This window comes from Camelus bactrianus, chromosome X (assembly GCF_048773025.1).
Source record: "Camelus bactrianus isolate YW-2024 breed Bactrian camel chromosome X, ASM4877302v1, whole genome shotgun sequence".
NCBI lineage: Eukaryota > Metazoa > Chordata > Mammalia > Artiodactyla > Camelidae > Camelus > Camelus bactrianus.
Window position 1 is genome coordinate 106,922,813 of NC_133575.1, and position 23,896 is coordinate 106,946,708.

Genomic DNA, 23,896 nt, shown 5'->3' on the forward strand with positions numbered 1-23,896 from the left:
TCATGTTTCATCTGCTATGATGTATTATCTTTGGAGGCAATATGATGCTCTTCTTCTAAAAATGTCACAGCTTTGAGGATAATAATTTAAGAATTTCTGACAAGCCAATGAATTTCTCTTAGAACACCCTTCTTGAAAAATGACCAAGTATAAATCCTTTACCCTCAATTTGTGTCATAGCAATCGATAACCAGAGTAGCTGGCTGACTTATAATTGGCTATATCCTACCAATATGGCTCTTGATTCTAGAATGCAGGGAAGCAGCAACTACTGTTATAGGAACCTGAGACACATATTGAAAGCCAGATACTTATATAACGCTCTTTTCTTATATGTCAAAAACCTTACTATCTAACTTGGGTAGAATGGTGACCTCTATGCTCCCTTTTACCCATGTGGTCACATTATACTGCACAATTGCACCTCATTTTCCCCAGGCTCCTTTGCTTATCTGCAGATTCTTACACAGAGAGGATGCTAAGTAATTATCATTGCATCCTCCAGTTGAATGCATAAATAGATTAAATACAGCTTAACACATTTCTGTCACTGAAATATGAGAGTGGTTACTTCATAAATCATCCACTGGTGTAACCCAAATCTCAAAATCATAAAACGAAAAAAGTCAAATCCTCATGCTGTCAGCTACAAGACTGAGCTCTAGTAAACCTGGATAAGTAGGTCAGCCACTTGTATCTCAGCATCCCAGTTCTGCAGCCTTCCCTGATGCTTTCTCTTATTCCCTCTCTTAAAAGGCAGGCAAAAATGATTGATAACAGGTGCAAATTGTAGCCTCCACCCTAGTATGATATACAATTGCAAGAACCAGAGTCAAGAAAGAAAAGTACCATTAATTTTATCAAGGACATACAATGTGACCAGCAATTTATAGACATTATCTCTTATTTAATTATTCATTCATTTATTCACAAATAACCTCTAAATGTCAGACAACCCAAAATAAGCAAAAGAGACAATGTTCCTACCTTCACGTAGCTTACAACTGAGTTTCAGAAAGAGACATTTAAAAATAATCACACAACTTCTGCTTCCAGGTAAAATGTAATAAATCACAGCAAATAAATACTCCTGCTGTGTTAACTAATTAAATATGGACAAATTATAAAAATCACAGTTTAAATGCCTGAGAGAGCTTCAGTAACAATTAGGATACACTAGGAATAGAAAAGAGCTGTATCAATCTGAAAAAGGACATCTATGAAAAACCTAATTATCACACCAGTGAAAAAATTAATGTTTTCCCCCTAACATTAGGAACAAGGATGTATACTCTCATTGCTTCTATTCAGCATTTTACTAGCATTTCTAGCCTTAGCAATTAACTAGGCAAGAAAATGAAATGAAAGGCATCAAGTTGCAAAGAGAGAAATAAAACTATTATCTATTCACAAATGACACAATCATATAGAGGAAATCCTAAGGGATCCCTCCCAAAAAAACTATTAGAACTAGTAAGACAGCTCAGCAAAGTTGCAGGTTAAAAATCAATATACAAAAGTCAATTGTAATTCTATACTAATGCACATTCTGAAATTACAAGAACTCCACTTACAATAGTATGAAAAAGAATACAGTGCTTACAAATGTTTATCAAAAGGAGTACAAAACTTGTACACTGAAAACTATAAAATATTTTGAAAGAAATTTTAAAAGACCTAAATAAATGGAAAGACATCCTATGTTCATGGATTGGGGCAATTAATATTGCTGAAATGGAAATACTCCTCAAATTTATCTACAGACTCAATGCAATTCTTGTCAAAAATCACAGCCAGCTTTTGTGCAAAAACTGATTAAGTTCATCACTAAATTCATACGGAAATGCAAAGGACCTAGAATAACCACAACACTCACCAAAAAAAAAAAAAATATATGGATGATTCATTCTTCTTGATTTCAAATTTTACTACAAAGCTACAATAATTAAGACATTGTGATACTGACATAAGAATAGACATATAGATCAATGGAACAGAATTGGGAGCCCAACAGTTTGATAGTTCCTCAAAATATTAAACATAGAATTACCATATAACCCACTAATCCCACTCCTAAGTGTATACCAAAAGAATTGAACATGTATGTCCACACAAAACCTTTATGTGAATGTTCACAGCAGCATCATTCATGATAGCCAAAAAGTAGACACAATCCAAATGTCCAAATATCAATAAATGGATAAACAAAATGTAGTGTATATACAATGGGATATTTTTCAGCCATAAAAAGGAATGAAGGATTGGTAAATGCTACAATATGGATGACCTTATAAACATGCTAAGTGAAGGAGGCCAAACACAAAAGACCACATTTTATATGATTCTATTTATATGAAGTGTTCTCATTAGGCAAACCCACAGAGACAGAAAGAGGATTATATTTTCTAGGGTCTTGGGGTAAAAAAAGAATTGGAAGGGATTAATGGATGCAAAGTTTCTTTTTGGGGTAATGAAAATGTTCTAAGATTAGTGGTGATGGTTTCACAACTCTGGATATGCTAAAATCCACTGAGTTGTACACTTATAAGCAAGATTATTATAGCATGTAAATTATATCTCAGTAAAGCTGTTATAATTTTTTAAAGATAACGATAATAGACATAAAAACACTTTAAAAAAATATAAAGACACAGAAAGGTCTAAATTAAAAGGATAGATAAAATACAACATTCAAACAATCAAAAGAAGGCTGGCGTAACTGCAGTACTATCAAGCAAAGTAAATATTAAGGTAGTAAGCATTATTTCAGATGAAGAGCAACATTTCGTAGTGATAAAGAGGTCAATATCCAGGAATGGAACTGCTGGGTCATATGGTAGCTCTACTTTTAGTTTTTCAAGAAACCTCCATACTGTTTTCCAGAGTGGCTGCACCAACTTACATTCCCACAAGGGTTCCCTTTTCTCCACATCCCTGCCAATATTTGTTACTTGTGTTCTTTTTAATAATAGCCATTCTGACACATGTGAGGTAATACATATCTGACTGTGGTTTTGATTTGTATTTGCTTGATGATTACCAGTGTTGAGCATTTTTTCATTTGCCTTTGGCCATCTACATTTCCTCTTTGGAAAAATGTCATTTCAGTTCTCCTGCCCAGTTTTTAATCGAGTTGTTTGTTTCTTTGATGTTGAGTTGTATAAGCTGTTTGGATATTTTGGAAATTATTCCCTTGTCGGTCGTGTCATTTGCACATTATTTTCTCCCATTCAGTAGGTTGTCTTTTCATTTTGTCAACGGCTTCCTTTGCTGTGCAAAAGCTTTTTTTAAGTTTAATTAGGTCCCATTTGTTTACTCAGCAATTCCACTCTTGGCTATATATCCAAAAAAAATCAGAACACTAATTCAAAAAGATACATACACTCCAATGTTCATAGCTGCATTATTTACAATTGCCAAAGTATGGAAGCAATCTAACTGTCCATCAACAGATGAATGGATAAAGATGTGATATATATACACCTATATACATACACAATGGAATACTATTCAGCCATAAAAAAGAATGAAATTTTGCCATTTGCAGCAACATGAATGGACTTGGAGGGCATATCCTAAGTGAAATAAGTCAGACAGATAAACACAAATACCGTATGATATCACTTATATGTGGACTCTAAAAACTACAACTAGTGAATAAAACAAAAAAGAAACAGACTGACAGATACTAGAACAACCTAGGAAGGGGCAGTGTTAAGGGCAGGGAAGTGGGAGGCACAACTACTGGGGGTAAGACAGGCTCAAGGTACAACCTGGAGAATACAGCCAGTATTTTGTAATAACTAAATGGAAAGTAACCTTTAAAGATTGTATATTTTTTTTAAATTAAAAAAATTTTTAAAGAGGTACCTCTTCAATATCTTTATAATGATGAAGAGCTCAAAAACATCAATCAGAAGATATCAGTATCCTAAAGCTGTATACACATAATATAGCTTCCAAGCATATTATATCAAGCAAAACTCCTGAGAAAACTAAAAGAGAAATAGACAAGTCCACAATCATAAAGGAATGCTTACCCATAAATCTTAATAGCTGATGGAACAGGCAGACAAAAATAGCAGTATACATATAAAAGTCCTAAAGAGCACAACAAACTCAATATAATACTCAGTTATAGAGTGCTGCATCCAAAAAAGCCAGAATTCACATTTTTTCCAAGGGCACATGGAACAGTTATTAAAATCAATGCTGAGCCATGAACATTATAAAATCAACACATAAAATATTGAAACCATTCAGAATGTTTTCTAACCAAAATAGAATTAAAATAGAAATTAACAGAAAGATAAATAGAAATTAATAACAGAAATTAGTAACAGGAAGAAAAAAAAACCCAACTGAGTGGAAATTATATAATGCAAACAAAATAACCATGGCCCATGCATGATGGTAGTTGAACTGATAGTTAAAGTCTTTAAGCCTTTGCTCTGCTCCTTTGAGTCCACTTAACTAAATGGTTCAAGAGTCAGCCTGAGACATTCCCTTTGTTCATATACAGGATTAGAAGATCCCTTTGTCCAGCTCTCTCCCCTCGGGAAGTATACCTCACTCTCTAGACACGGTTGCCTGGATTTCTTTCCCTGGTTCCCCTAGCCAAAAAGACAGCACCATTTCTATACAAATTGAAGCTGCTTTTGCTGCCCTGTCTCATTGAATAACTGATGCCTGCCCTTGGGGAAAACCCATGAAAACAAAAACAAATAGCACAAAATTCATGCCTGTGCATGTTGCTTCTGAATTTCAGCTCTTCTCCACAGTTTGCCTGCCTGTACTTTTATATCAGAATCCTCAGGTAGCTATTTCTGTATTTTGTCAAGTCAACAGTTAGCAGCAGGAGACTGATCGATTGACAGGTTTTGTCATCATTTCAGAAGCCACAGGTCCCACACTGTGATGTTAATTTGCAGTTATCTGATGACAATGAAGTAGGATTACCACAGATTTCTAATCAGAAACTATGAAGAATATAAGATAATGGAAGAGCATATTGAAAGTGATGAAAGAAAAGAAAGTCACCCAGAATTCTATATCCAATGAAGATACCCCTTAGGAATAAAGGTAAAATAAATACATCTTTAGAAAAAGGAAAACTAAGAAAACATACTGCAATGTTCTTTAGACTGAAGGCACATAGTACTGGAGGGAAACTTGGATCTTCAAGAACAATGAAAAGCATTAGAAATGGTTTACTTCTTAAATTCTTTAAAATATATATTAAAATTTTAAAGAAAAAGTATAACATTTTATTGTCTTTCAATGTAGGTAGATGCAAAACATAGGTAATTATAACAAAGAATGAGAATAGGGGTTAAAGGGACCTATATGGTTAAAAAGCTTCTACAGTTTACATGAAATGATACAATATTAATTCTCAGTAGATTGGTAAAGTTTAGGAACGTATATTTTAATTGATAGCGGAACCACTAAACACTAATACAAACTATTATAGCTAAAAAGCCAATAAACAGAGTACTAAAATATATTCAAAAAATCAAAAATGAGGGCAGGAAACAGGATAGTAACAACCACCACCAAAAAACCCCTAGAAGAGACAAACAGAAAACAAATAATAAAAGGGTAAACAAATCGAAGCATATCAATAGTTACACTAAACTGTAATGGTATAAGCATTTCAATTAAAAGGAACAGATTCTCAGAATGGATAAAAAAACAAAATTGAACCATATGCTGCCAACAAGAGACAAACTAAGAATAAAAACACTGAAAGGTCAAAAGTAAATGACTGGGAAAAAATATATCATGAAAACAGTAAGCATAAGATGGCTAGAGGGACAGAGGTATAGTGAGCCTGTTTGCTTGGGACAATCCTAGTTTAGGCTTGATACCCCAGCTTAATAATTTGTATCACCGCCTTTCATTCTAAGGAGAGTCCTGATTGAGAGAAGATTATATGGCCACATAGGCAGAATAATGACACAAATTCTAAGATTCAAAATGTCCAGTGAATTCCAAGAAGGATAAAGGAAATGAAATCCATGCCTAGATACATCATAATGAAACTGCACAGAGATAGATTTGGGGTAGTGGGGGGAACACAGGGGGAGAAGGAGGGAAGGAGGAAGGGAGAGAATGAATCTTAAAGTAGACATAAAAAAACACAAATTAACTTCAGAGGAATAACCAATAGATAGCTGACCTCTCACTACCAACAACAGAAGCCAGAGGCGGACTATTTCCACGTGTTGAACAAAAGTAACTATAAACCTAGACTTCTATAACCTACAGAAATACTTTTCAAGAACTAATGCACAGTAAACAATCTTATGGTTACCAGGGGAATGGGAGTGGGAAGGGATAAATATGGGAGTTTGAGATTTGCAAAGGTTAACCACTATATATAAAAATAAATTAAAAAACAAATCACTTCTGTATAGCACAGGGAACTATATTCAGTATCTTATAATAACCTTTAATGAAAAAGAATATGAAAAAACCTTTAATGAAAAAGAATATGAAAATGAATATATGTACATATACACATGACTGGACATTATGCTGTACACCAGAAATTGACACACTATAACTAACTATATTTCAATTAAAAAAAAGGAACCAATGCAAAACAGGCAATAATAATAGGCATTATTACCCTATATTTTTACTAAAAAGTATTTACTAAAAAGATTAATTTAAAGCCAAAAGAAAATACACCAGATGGAATATCTGAGGTGTAAAAAGGAATGAAGAATAAAGTAATAAAAATGAGGGCAAATACAAATAAACACTGACTATAAAAGCAATAATAATAAAATCTAGTGGTATTAAAAACAGAAATGAAACATGATAGATTTTAATACCAGGCAACAAAATATACAAGCTTGAGGTGGGGAGGAAAGGACAAAATATAAATGTGTTCCAAAATTCTTGCAGTACCTAGGAGTAGGATAAATGCTTTGACTCACTTTACACTTTCCTAAGTTATACATGTTAAAATTTACAGGCTAACAGCTACATAAATAGAGTACATAACTTTAACTGGTAAAGGGAAAATAATAGAATAATTAAACATAATTAAAAGAAAGGCAAGGAACAAAACAAAGAACAGCACATAATAAAATGATAAATTTAATCCCAAATATATCTGTAAATACATTAAATGTAAATGGGCTAAATGTTCCAGTTAACAAAGATGGTCAGATTGGATTTTAAAAAAATCAATAGTTTGGGGGTAGTATTATTGTGATGAAATTGAGATTTAAAGAGACTAATTTGCCCAAGTTTACCTAGCCAGTAAGTGGCTAAACTGAGATTTTTTTTTTTCAATTGAAGTATAGCTGATTTGCAAACTTGCGTTAGTCTCTGGTGTATAGCAGTGATTCAGTTATATGTAAATATATTCTTTTTCCTATTGTTTTCCATTATAGATTATTAAAAGATATTGAATATAGTTCCCTATCCTATACCATAGTATCTTGTTATTTATTTTATATGTAGTAGTTTGTATCTGCTAATCCCAAACTTCTAATTTATCCCTCCACCCCTCTTCACCCTGCTTTGTAACCAGAAGTTTGTTTTCTATGTCTGTGAGTCTGTTTCTGTTTTGTAAGTAAGTTCATTTGTATCATATTTTAGATTCCACATATAAGTGATATCATTCGATATTTGTCTTTCTCGTTCTAAGGCTAAGCTGAGATCTGAACCCAGGTTGTCTATCTAAAGCCCATGCTCTTTTCACTACTACACGCTGCCTCCTCATGGATCGATTTGGCTGGAATCAAATCTGTAATGTTTGATTTTCTATGTGCTAAGTCACAGAGCCATACCTTAAGCTAACAGGAAACTCCACTATTCTTCTTACAAGCATTGATCAGTTGGTCAGATTTTTTGGCCACTAGATGTCCTGATACTCTGATGCATTTCTTCACATATGAGCAACAGAACATAAAATTTCATAACTCACAGTTCTCCTCTATAGGATAAAGAGCAGTCCACGAAACATTTCCACATCCATTCTTCCATTTAATCTTCTCACCACTATCATGAGATACATACAATGATTATCATCCCCATTTTTATAGATAAGGAAACTAGAACCCAGTAGGGTGATGCATCTTACCCAAGGTCCCACAGTTAGTAAGAGATCTGCAACTTGAACCCATGTCTTCTGTCCCAACAGTCTGCCTTGAGTTCACTAATACATCCAAAGTTTTGAGACTGATTACTTGATGGCATGTGAAAGAGAAGCTGTTCCAACTCACACAAAAGGTGTGAAGAAAAGGACAGTTGCCAGCTGTGATTAGAAAAATCACTCTTTTCCTGTTCTCTCCATGATACCACAACACCTCCATCACATCACAGAGATGGTTACGGACCCATCTATACACCATGGTCTATAAGCAGTGCAAGTTCAGACAGAAGCCACACAGGCCCTCTATAGTGAGCTAGTCGAGTGGAGAAGAAAACTGTGAACAGTCAAAGGTCTGGTCTCTGAACAGTGTGGTAGACAGTCCACTACACTTAGGCCAAAGGCTCACGGGGAACCATGATTCTCAAGTGCAGCCAGCTTCCACAGGCCAAGGCAACTAGCTGGCAGCACACATCAGCACCTCAGAATCGGAAACTGTGAGCAGCTGAGATTATAAGAGCCAGGGCCAGGCTTCAGGGAAACACTGGGTAAAGGAGACTATAGACTAGTAGAAGACAGTTTAGAGGAGAGAACTGGTGGGCTAGGTGAATGAAAACAAGGCAACATCCCAGTCATATGGCCTGGTTCAGTGGGTTCACCTCAGGCAGCATGGATACAAGCCTGGTAATAAACGTAGGTCCAGACCTTACCTCATGGTAGGGCTGGGACTTCTTGATATCCTTTCTGCCTCGTGACTGATTACAGCTGAACCTGTAGGCTGGAGGCTCGAGAAGGCAGCGGCTGACAATCAGGAGCTATCTTTGGGCAGAGAGATCCTCAGCAGTTTACTAAATAGAGGAAAATAATATGGTTCCCCCGCAGAGCTTGATATACAGGGTTGGAACAATTCTGTGACCTACTGTTTTGCCCTGTGACATAAACTCATCTCTAAAAATCAGTGCAATGATTTCTAAGACATTCCTCCATCGTTTCTTGTGGCTGCTTCCCTTGAAGAAATGCAGGAAAGTGTTGTGGGGGATACCAACTGAGACAGAAGGTGCAGCCATTATGGAGATTCCTCAAAAAACTAAAAGTAGACTTATCATAAGATCCAGCACTCCCACTCCTGGGAATACGTCCAGAGGGAACTCTAATTCTAAAAGATACATGCACCGCAATGTTCATAGCAGCACTATTTACAATAGTCAAGACATGGAAACAACCTAAATGTCCATCGACAGATGACTGAATAAAGTAATTGTGGTATATTTATACAATGGAATACTACCAGCCATAAAAATAAAATAATGCCAAAAAAAATGCCATTTGCAGCAACATGGATGGACCTGGAGATCATCATTCTAAGTGAAGTAAGCCAGAAAGAGAAAGAAAAATACCATGATATCACTTATATGTGGAATCTAAAAAAAGGCAAACTTATCTACAAAACAGAAACAGACTCACAGACATAGAAAACAAACTTATGGTTACCAGCGGGAAAGGGGTGGGAAGGGATAATTTGGGAGATACTAACTACTATATATAAAATAGATAATCAACAAGTTTATACTGTATAGCACAGGGAACTATATTCAATATCTTGTAGTAACATATAGTGAAACAATATGAAAACAAATATATGTACGTACATGTATGGCTGAAGCATTATGCTGTACACCAGAAATTGACACAACACTGTAAATTGACTATACTTCAATTAAAATAATTAATTTTAAAATATTAAACCTATACTAAAAGAAATGTTAAAGGATCTTCTCTAAGTGTAAAAGAAATAAGAATCTATATAAAAGGGAAAATCCTACTAGGAAAGGCAAATATATAGTAAGGACTGAGGACCAACCACTTAAAGACAGTATGAAGATTAAAAGACAAAAAACTAACAGCAGTTATAACTACAATAAACAGTTAAGGGATAAACATGAAGATGTAATATATGACATCAAAAACACAAAATATGGGGGAGGGGAGTAAAAAATGTAGATCTTTCAAAATGTGTTTGAACCTAAATGACTACCAGTTTAAAACAAGTATAGTTATAGGTCAACATATATGAACCCCATGGTAATCACAAATTAAAAACCTACAGTAGATATACAAAAACTAAAAAGAAAGAAACACAAGCATACTACTAAAGAAAATCATCAAAGCACAAGGGAAGAAACAAAAAGAAGAATTAAATAGAGAAGAAATACAAAAACAACTGGAAAACAAGTAATAAAATAGCAGTAAGTACATATCTATCAATAATTACTTTAAATGTCTATAGACTAAAATGCTCTAATCAAAAGACAAAGGGTGGCTGACTGGATTAAAAAGCAACAGCCTCCTACACGTCACCTAGAAGAAACTCACTCCACAGCTAAAGGCACACACAGATATTTCATGCAAATGGAAGTAACAAAGCAAGAGTAGCAATACTCGTATCAGACAAAACATATTTTAAAACAAAGTCTTACAGAAAACAAGCTTGTGGTTATCAGGAGGGAAAGGGGGTGGGAAGGGATAAATTGGGAGCTCAAGATTTGCAGATACTAACTACTATATTTTAACACAGATAAACAACAAGTGTACACTGTATAGCACAGGGAACCATATTCAATATCTTGCAGTAACTTATACTGAAAAAGAATATGAAAACAAATATATGTACGTACATGTATGACTGAAACATTATGCTGTACACCAGAAATTGACACATCATTGTAAACTGACTAGACTTCAATTAAAAAAATAAAAAGTCAGTAACAAAAGACAAAGAAAGGCATTATATGATGATAATGGGATCAGTGCAAGAAAGGATATTACACTCATTAACATATATGCATTGAATACAGGATCACCTAAATACATAAAGCAAATACTAACAGACATAAAGGGAGAAATTGACAATAACACAACAATGGTAAGGTACTTAAACACCCCACTGATATCAACAGACAAATCATCCAGACAAAAAATCAGTAAGGCAACAGTGGTCTTAGATGACACAGACCAGTTGGATTTAACGGATAACTATGGGACATTCCATCCAAAAAACAGCAGAATACGCATTCTTTTCAAGTTCACATGGAACCTTCTCCAGGATAGATCATATACTCGGCCACAATACAAGTCTCAAGTTCAAGAGGAGAGAAATTATGACAAGCATTTTTTCCAGCCACAACAGTATGAAACTAGAAATCAATCACAGAAAGAAAAATGGGAAAAGCACCAACATGTGGAGACTAAAACATGCTACTAAAAAACTAGTGGATGTCAATGAAGAAATCAAAGAGGAAATCAGGAAATAAATTAAGATAAATGAAAATGGAAACAACACTCCAAAATCTACAGGATGCAGCAAAAGCAGTTCTAAGAGGGAAGTTTACAGCTATATAGGCCTTAGTCAAGAAACAAAAATCTCAAATAAACAACTTAACCTACCACATAAAGGAATTAGAAAAAGAACAAAAAGCCCAAAGGCAGCATAAGGAAGGAAATAATAAAGATCAGAGAGGAAGTAAAATAGAGACAAAAAAAAATAGAAAAGATTAATAAAATCAAGAGCTGGTTTTTTTTGAAAAGATAAACCTTTAGCCAGGCTCACCAAACAAACAAAATAAGAAATGAAAGAGGAGAATTAACAACCAATACCAGAGATACAAAAAATCGTAAGAGAAACTATAATCAGTTTTATGCCAACAAACTGGATAATCTAGAAGAAATGCATAAGTTTCTAGAAACATTCAATCTGCCAAGACTGAATCAAGAAGAAATAGACAATCTGAACAGACCAATCACTAGTAGTGAAATTTAATTTATAATAAAAAAAAAATAAACTCCCAGCAAAAAAAAGTCCAGGATCAGACAACTTCACAGAGGAATTGTACTAAACATACACAGAGGAACTAATACTTATCCTTTTCAAACTCTTTCAAAAAACTGAAGACCGTGGAACACTCCCAAATTCATTCTATGAAGCCACCATTACCCTGATACCAAAACCTGACAAAGACACTACAAAAAAATTAAATTACAGGTCAATATCTTTGATGAATATAGATGCAAAAATCCTCAACAAAATATTAGCAAACTGAGTCTAACAATATATAGAAAGGATTGTATATCATGATCAAGTTGGATTTATTCCAGGGTCACAAGGATGGTTCAATGTTTGCGAATCAATCAACATGATACACCACAGTAACAAAAGGCAGGATAAAAATCACAGGATCATCTCAATAGACATAGAAAATGCATTTCACAAAATTCAATATCCATTCACGATGAAAAAAACTTTCATCAAAGTTGGTGTGGAGGGAATGTATCTCAACATAATAAAGCCCATTTACAACAAACCCACAGCCAACATCACATAGTACAGGGAATTATAGCCATTACCTTGTAATAAATTTTAATGGCATATAATCTGTAAAAATACTGAATCACTATGCTGTACACCTAAAACTGACATAATATTGTAAATCAACTATACTTCAATTTAAAAATATAAAATTTATACAGAAAGTTATGGGCCCTAGAATAATTAAAGCAATCTTGTCACGGAATATTAAAGTGAGAGAAAACACTCTATATTATATAAAGGCTTACTATATAGCTACAGTAATCAAGACAACGTGGCATTGGCAGAGGTGATAAACACTTAAGCAATGGAACAGAATAGAGAACTCAGAAATATACCCAAACCAATACACTCAACTGATTTGTGAAAAACTTGCACAAGCAATTCAACAGGATGGTCATTTTAACAAAGGGCGCTGGAGGAATCAAGTACCTACAGGCCAAAAAAATAAAGCTCAACCTAAACCTCATACCCTACATAAAACTTAACTTAAAATGGAGCACAGACATGACTCCAGAACTTAAACATATAAAATATTTTTTAATGGGAAAAAGCTTCATAATTAGTGTTAGTGGAAGAGCTCTAAATATGACACTAAAAGTGTGATCCATCAAAAAATGATAAATGGGGCTACATCAAAATTAAAAACTTTAGCTCAGTGAAAGACCCAGTTAAGAGGATGAAAAGACAAGCTAAGGTCTTGAAGACAATATTTGCAAATCACGTATGTGACAGAGGACTCATAACTACAACTTTTAAAGAACACTAAAAATCCAACAATTAAAAATCCAACAGTCTAATTGGAAAACAGGCAAAGATACGAGCAGACATTTCACTGAAGAGGATAAAGAGAGAAATATGAATTAAAACACAGTAAGTTATCACTACATACCTATCAGAACGCCTAAAATTTAAAAAGTGGTAATACCAAATGCTTGCAAGGATGCAGAGAAACTGGATCACTCACCCACTGCTGGTCAGAATGTAAAGTGGCACAGCCATCTTGGAAGAGAGTTTGGCATTTTATTTAAAAACCAAACATTCAACTCCCGTATAACCCGAAACTGTCTTTCTGCACATTTATCCCAGAGAAATTAAAAAGTTATGTCCACATAGAAACCTATATGTGAATGCTGAAAGTACATTATTGCAATAGCAAAAAACCGGAAACAATCAAAATTTCCCTCAGTAGGTGAATAGTTAAACAGTGGCATATCCACACCATGAAATACTGCTCAGCAACAAAAAGCAGCTACTGAAACATGCAGCGACCTAGATGGATCTCATTCTGAGACAGGGTCCATACATTTCACCATACGGATACAGGGCACAGTCAAGTTTATCAGCTCCTCCTTATGAGGAGGAACATAAAGGACCAAACAGGTGACTTAAGGGATATAAGCAAGGGGGATATTTTAAGGTGGGTGACAAAATGACTTCATTCTTTCCATCCCCTTACCTTTAAACTGTATGACAGTGCTCCCTGATAAGAATAACATGGGTCCCATGATGAATGTTGCTGCCACAGCAACTGTAGCCATTATACCTCCCCCTAGTCTAATGACGTGTCACTTCCTGCTTCAGCCTCAAATCAGCCACAGTGGCAGCAGCCCATGGAATCAGAGGTGAAGTTTAATGATGGCCACCGCCTCTTCCCTTCATTTAACCCAAGAGGCCATTGGAAATAGCCCAAGGACCCACTGAGGGAGATAGACACTGTTTCCCAGAAGTAAATACAGCTCAGCTTGTACTTTGGAACAACCGGTCAACGTTGTTACTTGCACAATCTGCTAGCAAAGGTTATGCAGTGCCTGAACACGATCATGGCAGAATCACCGGGCCTCGTCACCATCTGCCTTTTAGGATATCTACTCAGTGCTGAATGTACAGGTTTGTTTCCTTTTTAAAGATACACTGAGTGTGCTTATCTTTTAGATATAGAAATGTCTGGGGCTGTCTTCTTCACTAAATGATTACGGGATTTGACAGCAATGTTCAAGATTCTAGTAGTCAGCTTGTGGGTTGGTAAGTACTGGTTCTCTGGTAGCAATGTCTTCTTCATTTTTAAAACTAAATAGATTTACAATGTTTATAATACATTTTTAAATGGACACTTTTGGGCTTATGATTTGACAATGTAATTCCTTAGAAAACAGTCGTATCCTTGGTTAAAAAAATTAAAAGGGGGAAAATGTTTTAACAAGTAAACAGCAAAATATGGAGAAAATTAACTGTCATTTTGTGTTTCTTTACTTTGAAATCAAAATGGGTAACATTAAAGCATAAAAAAGGTTTTATTTACACAGAATTTTGATTCTTAAGACATTATGTGATTCAAATTTTTAAAACTATTTAATAGGGCATGTCTCAAATTTGAAAAATGTATAAAATTATATACCTTCAATCAAAAGTTGTAGTTAAAACAGAGTAGTAGTTAAAGTTGTAGTTAAAAAAAATAATAAACTGTTATTTATCACTAAAGTTTTCTGAGTTAGGAAGAAACTAATTTGTCTCTGATTCTAAGCATCTCAGTGTTAATACAAGAGGAAATTCAGCAAAGCAAGTCCAGGAATTGGCAAAAAGAGTAGGAATTTCGTTAATGTGATTTATATCACTTGGTTTTTTCACAATTTCAGTGACTTTATGCAGTCCCCAAAGAAGGCCCACAGGGAAGAAATTATCCTACTTAGACAAAACAGCATGTTCTCACAGGAAGCATTTATCACACTTACTTGTCAACCTTCTATAACAGAATCTAGTAGCTGACAGTGCCAGGATCAGGGGTGCCAACCCTAAGCGTCCGCAGAAAGCAGACTGGCCCTGTGGTTCCCACTCCAGACATGATGTCACACAAAAATGCAGAAATAATGATAGTAGAATGCAAAGGTTAAATCAAACCAGCAAAGTGGGTAGAGTCCAGGAATAAAGAAATTTAGCTAGAAAACTCACCAAGGAGGACATAAAGCTAAATCTTTACACATACCACATCAGTGTGAGATCTAGGACAAAGGATCCAAACCCTTCCTTCCAGATAAATGGCAAGATGATGGCAGTTTTAAGAAGGATGCTGCCCTCTTGAAGACCTCAGATGTTGGAAAAAGGATAGATTCGGAGAAAAAAAGAGGGACTATGATTTCAGAGCTTGGCAAATAATGACTAGAAGAGATAAGCCTGAAGGGAGGTTAAATATATGGCCCTCAGACAATCCTGAGGAGAAAGGCAGTGCGATTCCGGAGTCACTGTAACAGGTCCTTGAGCAGAGCATGGGGGGATGTCCCTAAGGAGGGACAGGGCTGCTGCAGCACTCTCTTCTGCTGCTGACCTGTCACTGGCTTCTAAACGCAGTCTCTACGAATGATTTACTGAGAGGCTGCATTTTCACGGCTGCTGCCTTTGGGTATTATTGCATCAATTTGGAATTTTGAAATCAAAATTGTTCTGTGAAACCAATCCCATTTTGTACAGTGTATGGACCGAATCTGTGACACAGCTGTCACAGCTTTGGTCCATATGCTGTACACAACTTTACTGGGTAACTTCTATGGCCCCAGGTACTGTGGCAAGGTGCCGGGGCATGGGAATAAACCAGACTCCCTCTTTGACCTAAATCACCATGAAGTCAGGTGAGAGATTTCAATACAATGTGATAAAATGTGTACCAGATGCTAAAGTAGCACAGAGAAAGGCATATCTTAACTGGGGAAACACTGACAGAGACACTATTTTGAGCTGGGTCTTAAAAAATATGTAGACTCACTCTCCTTAAATGTTTGATCTAGGGCATCCTATGCCAAGAGGATCACTCACGAGTAGAGATCCAGATCCACAAAGAACGTGAGGTCTTTCAGGAACTCAGTTATGTTTTCAATATTGAATATGACAGGTGACGTGAGGTCAGGTCATCACATAATGAAGGCCCTAAACTAAGGAGCTTGGACAAGAGAATGCAGTGTGGAGTCATCGGAAGTGTCAATATGAACACCACTAATGGCTGACTTAGGATGCTCAGTCTGACAACATTCTACCGAATTGTGTGAGGAAGGGGTGGCCAGACTAGGGGAGACCAGTCCTGAGGCCACCGTCAACGTTCAGGGAAGGCACGAGGGCCTGAACCTGGACATTAGCTGGACAGAGAGAGAAAGGAATTCAAGTGACATTAAGGAACTAGAAATGATATGACTTAAGCATCTGGGTATGGAAGGGGAACGGGTTTAGAGGAAGTGCAGAGCATCTAACTTGGGCATTTAGGATACAGCACAACACCTCAAAGCATGGACTGTGCAGTCTGACTGCCAGTGTCTAAATTCTGACCCTGACACTGTATTATGTTTCCTGGGGCAAATCATTCAACCTCTCTGAACCTCCATTTTTCTGATTTACAAAAATGAGACAACAGCACCTAACTCATGGGATTGCTGTGAGGAGGGAAAGAAATAATGGATGCTAAGCACTGAGCACATTGTCCAGTACATCCAAAGCATTAAACAAACATCAGCTCTTATCAGTCACATTATGATGTACAGATACGGAGCTGAAAAAATAACCTGGAATCGAGAAGATATATCCGACTAGAGATGGGTATTCAGAACTCACTGTTGTATTAACAGTAGTCACAACCATGTGTGTCTGATGATCCAGAGAGTGAGCATGGATCTGGTGGTACCTAGTACCGTGCCTGGCAGTAGTGAGTGCTCAGAAAATTGTGTTGAAAGAGTCAGCGCTGGACTAGGGCGAGGCAAGCAATGCACATAGGGCATCAATGTACTTGCACAGAAATAGTGCCTCCTTAGATTCTGTGCCCTTGGTGCCTTGTTTACCTCACCCAAGTCCCAGCCCTGGCAAAGATGTACAGAGTGAAAAGGGACAAGGCCAAAGCAGAGGCTGGAGGCTGGGAGAACTTGGAACATATAAGGGGCAGGCGGATGAAGGGGAATTAATTGATTCAAGTGGTGGATGAATAACAAGAGTTAGAGCAGAGAGGAGAACCAGAAGAGACTGATTTCACAGAAAGAGTGCCCTGCAAAGGAAGAGATTAATAATTACAAATGTTTCGGAGCAGGCAGAAAATGCACAAGCTCAACATCATCCTTTAGGAGGTCATTGCTGATCCTGAGAATAGACATTTCATTATACGGATGGGAGGAAAGGAGAAAGAGCTACTGGAAAGTTCATTAAATAAAGGAAACAGACTCACAGACACAGAAAACAAACTTAGGTTACCGGGGTGTTGGGAGGATAAATTGGGAGTTCGGGATTGGCAGATACTAACTACTATGTACAGAATAGATATACAAGTTTCTACTGTATAGAACAGGGAACTATAGTCAATATCTCGTAGTAACCTATAATGAAAAATAATATGAAAATGAATATATGTATGTATATGTATGACTAAAACATTATGCTGTACACCAGAAATTGGCACTTTATAAAGTGACTATACTTTAATTAAAAAATAAGAATTTAATAAATAAAATCAGTTCTGAAGGATAAATAAATAAATATAAAGAGAATTGAGAAAATGAGGAAGGCAGGCCAGACAGAGGAGTGAAAATGAAGCGAGATAACTAACATACACCAGCCTCCACATACTAGCTCCCTGATCCCGTCAGCAACACTGGGAGGTACGCAGTCTGATTATACTACTGATTATACCGATCATATCCATTTACATTCGTCAGCATTAAGCTTCAAAGATTATGTGACTTGCTTAAGGTCTCATGGCCAACAGGTGGTAGACATGCGATTCAAACCCAGGTGTGTCTGATCTGACTCCAAACCTCTATTTTTCCACCAGACCACACTATAAATGGATATAGACATAGATGATTTTGTAGGGCCAAGCAAATAAATTGCTGAGCAGAAAGGAGGGCCTGATGGAGGCTGGGAGGCATGGACATGTGCTGGCCACCTTGGGAGGGAAGGAAGAGGCAGCCAGCTGCACTGACCTAGGGGTGCAGGGTACCACAGCACCGAAGAAGGGGTGACAGAAGTGGAGAAAGTTGGCAAGGGAAGAGTTGAAGAGAAAAAGTCTAAGCTAAATTCAGGAAAAATGTGAAGCCCAAGAATAGCAAAAGTGAGAGGTTGTCAAGAGACTAGAGGCTGCAATGGAAATAAGGGAATATAGCTTCTTTTCTTCTTTTTTTTTTTTTTTTTTTTTTGAGCTAATGAGAAAACAATCCCAAATGCCCTGGAAAGTTCACCTTATAAATACCTGGTCCTTTTTAGATGGTATCAGACAGTCTCTTGAAAAAAAGTTAAGAACTCCAGGCAACTTCCAGAGTTCTTATTATTTATTACAGATACAGATACTGTATTATTTCTATCTAGAGAGGCACATACAGAGACAGAGAGAGCAAAACAGAAAGACAGAAGCAACTGAGATTTGCGAGTCGGGGGAGAGGAAGGGAGGGAAAGAATTAGGTCAGAGACCTCAGTCCTCCAGAGTTCAAGAGTGTTCCTACACACCAAGCAGTCACAGCTAAAATAAACCACATCCTGATCCCAGAGAAAAACTTATGTCGCTGGAATTCCTATAACACACGCCAACTGAAGGTGTTGTGAGTCTGAAGATTAAAAAAACACTAATGCAGTGGTTTTTCTTTAATTATCTAGTGAGAGATACTGGGGTTGCCTTTGCAGCTGGTCCACCGTTAGGCCAGTTCTTCCAAGAGAAAATGTGTTGCAAAGTCATTTGGGCAACTGCATCCTGGCAACACAGTCCGGCAAGGGTGATGGATCACCTTGCAAGGATCTGCAATTAGCTATTTTCAAATGATGACAAAGTGTGAAGTTAACTGCTTGTTTGAGAACTTTGTTTTTCATCCAAAGCAAATTTAAATATGATTGAAAATCTGACCTTTTATTACCGAAGCTCTCTTGACTAAAAGTAAAATTGAATTTTAATTCCTAAATCTCCATGTGTATACAGTACTATGAGAACATCATAGATTTTGGCTCTATGCCCCAAAGATAAATTGGCTATGGGATTACTTGGATTAAAAACAAAGCCTTCCTTAAGAGATGTATTTAATTTTCATGAAGTTTTCTTTTTTTACTAAAGCTAAAGAATAGTTCTTTTAAATTTCAGTTTTTCTTGATCATGAAAATGCCACCAAAATTCTGAATCGGCCAAAGAGGTATAATTCAGGTAAATTGGAAGAGTTTGTTCAAGGGAATCTTGAGAGAGAATGTATAGAAGAAAAGTGTAGTTTTGAAGAAGCACGAGAAGTTTTTGAAAACACTGAGAAAACTGTGAGTATTTCCATATAACATCCTTCAGATGCGGAGCAAAGAATAGAAAACCTAAAAGGTGGGGGGGAGACATACTTCACTTCGTAATTTTAAAATATCTATACATATATGTGTACTATAAATGTTATAATAGAAAAGGAATCAAATCCAAAACATTTTAAATGCTACAATTAACTTGGCCTCTTTTTCCTTATAGACTGAATTTTGGAAGCAGTATGTTGGTAAGCAATTCATTTTATCTTCTAGCTGGTATATGAAACATTGAGAATTATGTATTTTTTCTCTGTGTAAATAGATAATATATTAAACTCTGTCAAAATGGCTCAGGGAAGTAAGTCCAACTCTTTTACCCCAAATGGAACGGTGATATACTCCAGGTTTATGCCTGCCTGGGAGATATCTGCTGGCAGGTAAGCTTACTCCTCCCTAGGGCTTCAAAAAGAACATCATTCCACCCCAGGAATCTGGAAGAAACCAAAGAGAATTTCATCTGGGACTGAATGAGAGCTTGCAATCCTCAGTAAAGAATCAGAGAATGCTGACTGACTTAAATGCTCACTGTGTAAAAGCCCTCCTCCTCCTGGTGGCCTCCAAGGCCCTCCTAGGTGGCCCCACCCTGCCCACTGCCCCTCAGACTGCCCCTCACACACTGGGCCCCAGGCATCCTGGCCTCGCGGCCGCTCCTTGTACCTCTAGGAATGCTTCTACTTTAGAGTCTTAGGTCTGACTGTTCCTTTAATGTTGAATGTTCTTCTGCCAGGTTCCTTTAGGCTCACTCCCTCACCCACTTCGGGTCTTCACTCAAATGTCACCATCTCGATGAAGCCTACCTTGATCATCTATTAATACTTCAACCTGCCCCCTTGTAACCCCATCACTTTAGATATCGTATCCTGTTCAATTATCTTTTCATAGCACTTTCCACCATCTGAGGTATCATATAATGTTCTTACTTATACTATTAATTTTTCCCACCTCACTAGAATGCAAGCTTCATCCTGGCAGGGGTCTTCCATTGTTTTGTTTATTGATGTATTCTTAGTACCTCGAATAATATCTGGTACAGAAGCACTGAGTAAATATTTGCTGAATGACTTGACCAAAAGGAGGAAAAGTCAAAACTTTAATGACAACTAAATCTTAAAGCTAATTTAAAATCCAGCAGCAGGATGTTGAGGCAGTGTAAGTTTCCCAGGTTGACTTACCAAAGACCATCTGCATGGACAGAAACTAACCTGGATGGCAAATTCACTGTATTCCATCAATTCTATTTTCCAGATTCTATTCTGTAGACACTAATGAACTTGTTCATACTCTTGTAACTCATTTCTCCACTTGTTTTTAAATAACGAGGAAATAAGAGGTCCGCCCCATTACATTTGCTTCATCTGGTTTCCCTTGTTCTTAGTAATGAACGATACCATGCCAACTCTCTACTGAGGTATTCCTCTACAGTTAGTCCAAACAAGTCTTTTTATTCTCTATTTCCACTCTAAATAAAACTTTGAATCTTGTGATATATTTTTTTTTAAAGCAAATCAATTTCTACTTCCACCTCCCCAAAATATTCCTAGCTGTATTTAAACTCTCCTGATCCCTTCATTGCCCACGGCCTCCCCTGACTTGGCTTCCCACCCCTGAGCAGGGGTTCATTAGCACCTCTTAAACACCGTATTTTGAAGTTGGGTCCCTGCCATCTAGGTCACAGGCTGCACTGTTTACTGGTAAAGATAAGATGTTTACTTGGGTAAAGATACCTGGGAAACATCAAGGGCATGATTCTGTTGTTGAACTGAAACAGACTCCAGCAAAGATGGGTTTAGTCAGGATCAGCAGAGAATCACAATCAGGGTCTGCAACCATGAGGAGCCACATGCAAGTCCCTGCATGGCAAGGGAGGGAGAACTCTTTTATAGAGGGGAAAAGAGGGCTATATGAAACCAAGAGTCCATGGCTCTTCATTGGCTGAGTCCTTGCTAGGAAAGGAGTCTTTTTCCTGTTGGACTCTGTTACTGTCATAGGGCATGAGAGCTCTCTCTTCTGGTCTCTTGACCCTATTTAACTCAGGTTTCTATTCACTAATTTTTTTTCACACTGTCATGACTGCTTTGTCTTCTAAAAATAAAACAAAAACAAGAACAAAAAAGAAAAAGAAAACAACTGCATGCTTCTTTTCACTTTGCAGCTGAGATTCCTAACCACCCCAAAACAGCCAATGCTATTTCTCTGTGTAGGGGCTTTCTCACACAGTAGGGACACAGGCCCCTCACTCCTGCCCTGTTCTCTACCATCAACTAACCATGTAAAGAGCCTGATTAAAGAAGAAACATCACCCAACCACAGTAACCAGCATCTGACCAGCACTTTACAGTTTACAGAGCACCTGTCACGTTTAATCGTCACACCAACCCTGTGAGCAAAGCATTATTAACCTCATTTTACAGAAGAAGAAACTGAGGTTTAGGGAGGTTAAGCGACTTGCCAAAGGTCACCCAGCTAGGGAGTCATGGAGCCCAGAAGAGAAGCCAAGTTCTCTAGTGCCCAACCCCTTGCTTTCCGTATTACCCAAGCCCTGGCCTTCAAATCCAAATGCTGTTATTCATTAAACAACCACCGAGTAGCCTTAAACAGGAACCTCTCACTTGGCGAGGTCTCATCTCTTGTTGTCTTTGACCCCTACTGTCTGTGGCTTTGCCTCAGCCCAAAGTACACACAGACAAGCACCCAAAGGAGGACTAAAAGCAGGATAAAATGACACTCATTTTAAAGATATGTCTCAGCAAATGAGTTGCTGTGTAGCTGGCTGCAAGCCCAGACCCTTTCAGTGAAACATCCTAAATAATTCAGATCTGTTGGTCTATAATATAAAGTGCAAGTGTAGCTCGTTTTTCAGACTGGTTCTGAACATCAATAATAATAAACCAGAGATAACGTATTTTGTTTTCATAGAATTGGAACAAATTGAAGTATCTGTGAAAAAGCACACTGGATCAAGGGGCAGAGGGGACAAGGTCTAATTTTTACAACAAGCAAATTCTCCAGAGAGGGACTATTTCTGAGAAAGCAATATTAGCCCTTAGTCAACAGGACCTGTATACATGCTCCTGACTGTGAGGGTGACGGACACCCTACTGCTGTCCCTTGAGCAGGTGGGGGTCCACACACTAGATGTCAGGGAGCTTTGCTCTCAAATATGACCAATAATTAGAAAGTTCTCTGTAATTGCCCCCTTTCTCTCGCTGTTTTATTCTTAGGTCATCTTTATCGCTTACTCTTCTGTTACTCATATATGAAGTCTTGCTGATCTAGCTCCCAGTTTTCTTCAGGGCTCTCTCTCTCAGCTGTGTGTGTGCCAGCCTCCCTTCTGGTTCTGTCCATCCCTTTCTTCTGAAGCTTCCTTACAAGTCCAGGTGGAGGCAGAGCTCTAAGAAACCAGACTGAAAGGTTCCCTTCTCATCCTGACCCTTCTCCTCTTATCTGTTCCTTCCTCTTGTTTTCTTACCACCAGCATCTTCAAAGACTCTCAAGAACTCTGTAAATGTAGAAACTTCAGGAAAGGTAGGAAGGAAACATAACCAACCTATAAATAAAGCACATTTTTCAGAATCTTTTCTAATTCTTCGCCTTGAAAGTTGTTTCTGACTTTGTCTAGACCATCTGGGACCTAACTCAGACAGCAGAATATCCTTAAGCAGTAAAGCATCTTTTCTATTGTTCTGAACCACTACTGCATACCATACTTACGAGTTCAACGATAATACAAGGAAGCAGGCACATGCGCTCCACTCTGAGGCTGCCAGGTCCTTGAGTGGAGTTACTCTATGTGATCTAGCTCAGCTTGCTCTGCCTCAGATGACACACAGGTAATTGTTGAAGCAATGTTATTCAATTCAGAGTTAACTCCACCCTCATTCTATAAGGAAAGACGGAACATTCTTCTCGCCCTATGCTGACAGAGTACACTTCTACACTCAGACATCCTTCCCCCCGCCTCCTCTTTCCCTTCGGGTGTCTCAGCTATGTACATGCCTTCCTCGGGGCAATTTCCTAGGACAGTGTTAGCCTAAGAACCTGTATTTGAGTTGCTTTTAGAAGATAGGGGTGTCCCATGAGCAGCTGGTTTCCGGGTTCGCAGTTCTGCTCTGACCTTAAATCAGGCTCTCCCCTGA

General features: G+C 37.4%; 1 protein-coding gene and 1 long non-coding RNA gene across 5 annotated transcripts in view; one reads left to right on the forward strand and one right to left on the reverse strand.

Annotated features, from left to right (window-relative positions):
* LOC123616164 (uncharacterized) overlaps positions 1–14,036 on the reverse strand; it is a 124,811-nt gene extending 110,775 nt beyond the window's left edge. For both annotated transcript variants that reach the window (XR_012504824.1, XR_006724051.2), the window contains exon 1: positions 13,933–14,036. This is a non-coding gene — a long non-coding RNA (uncharacterized LOC123616164). The remainder of the gene's footprint in view (positions 1–13,932) is intronic.
* A 103-nt stretch (positions 14,037–14,139) lies between these two features.
* F9 (coagulation factor IX) overlaps positions 14,140–23,896 on the forward strand; it is a 30,295-nt gene continuing 20,538 nt past the window's right edge. For 2 of the 3 annotated variants that reach the window (XM_010952528.3, XM_045514902.2), the window contains exons 1-3: positions 14,140–14,363; positions 19,564–19,727; positions 19,924–19,948. In XM_010952528.3, the coding sequence (XP_010950830.1) occupies positions 14,276–14,363; positions 19,564–19,727; positions 19,924–19,948 (277 nt within the window). In that variant the 5' untranslated portion in view covers positions 14,140–14,275. Of the gene's footprint in view, positions 14,499–19,563; positions 19,728–19,923; positions 19,949–23,896 lie in introns of all 3 variants that reach the window. The other variant, XM_045514901.2, reaches the window with a different exon arrangement.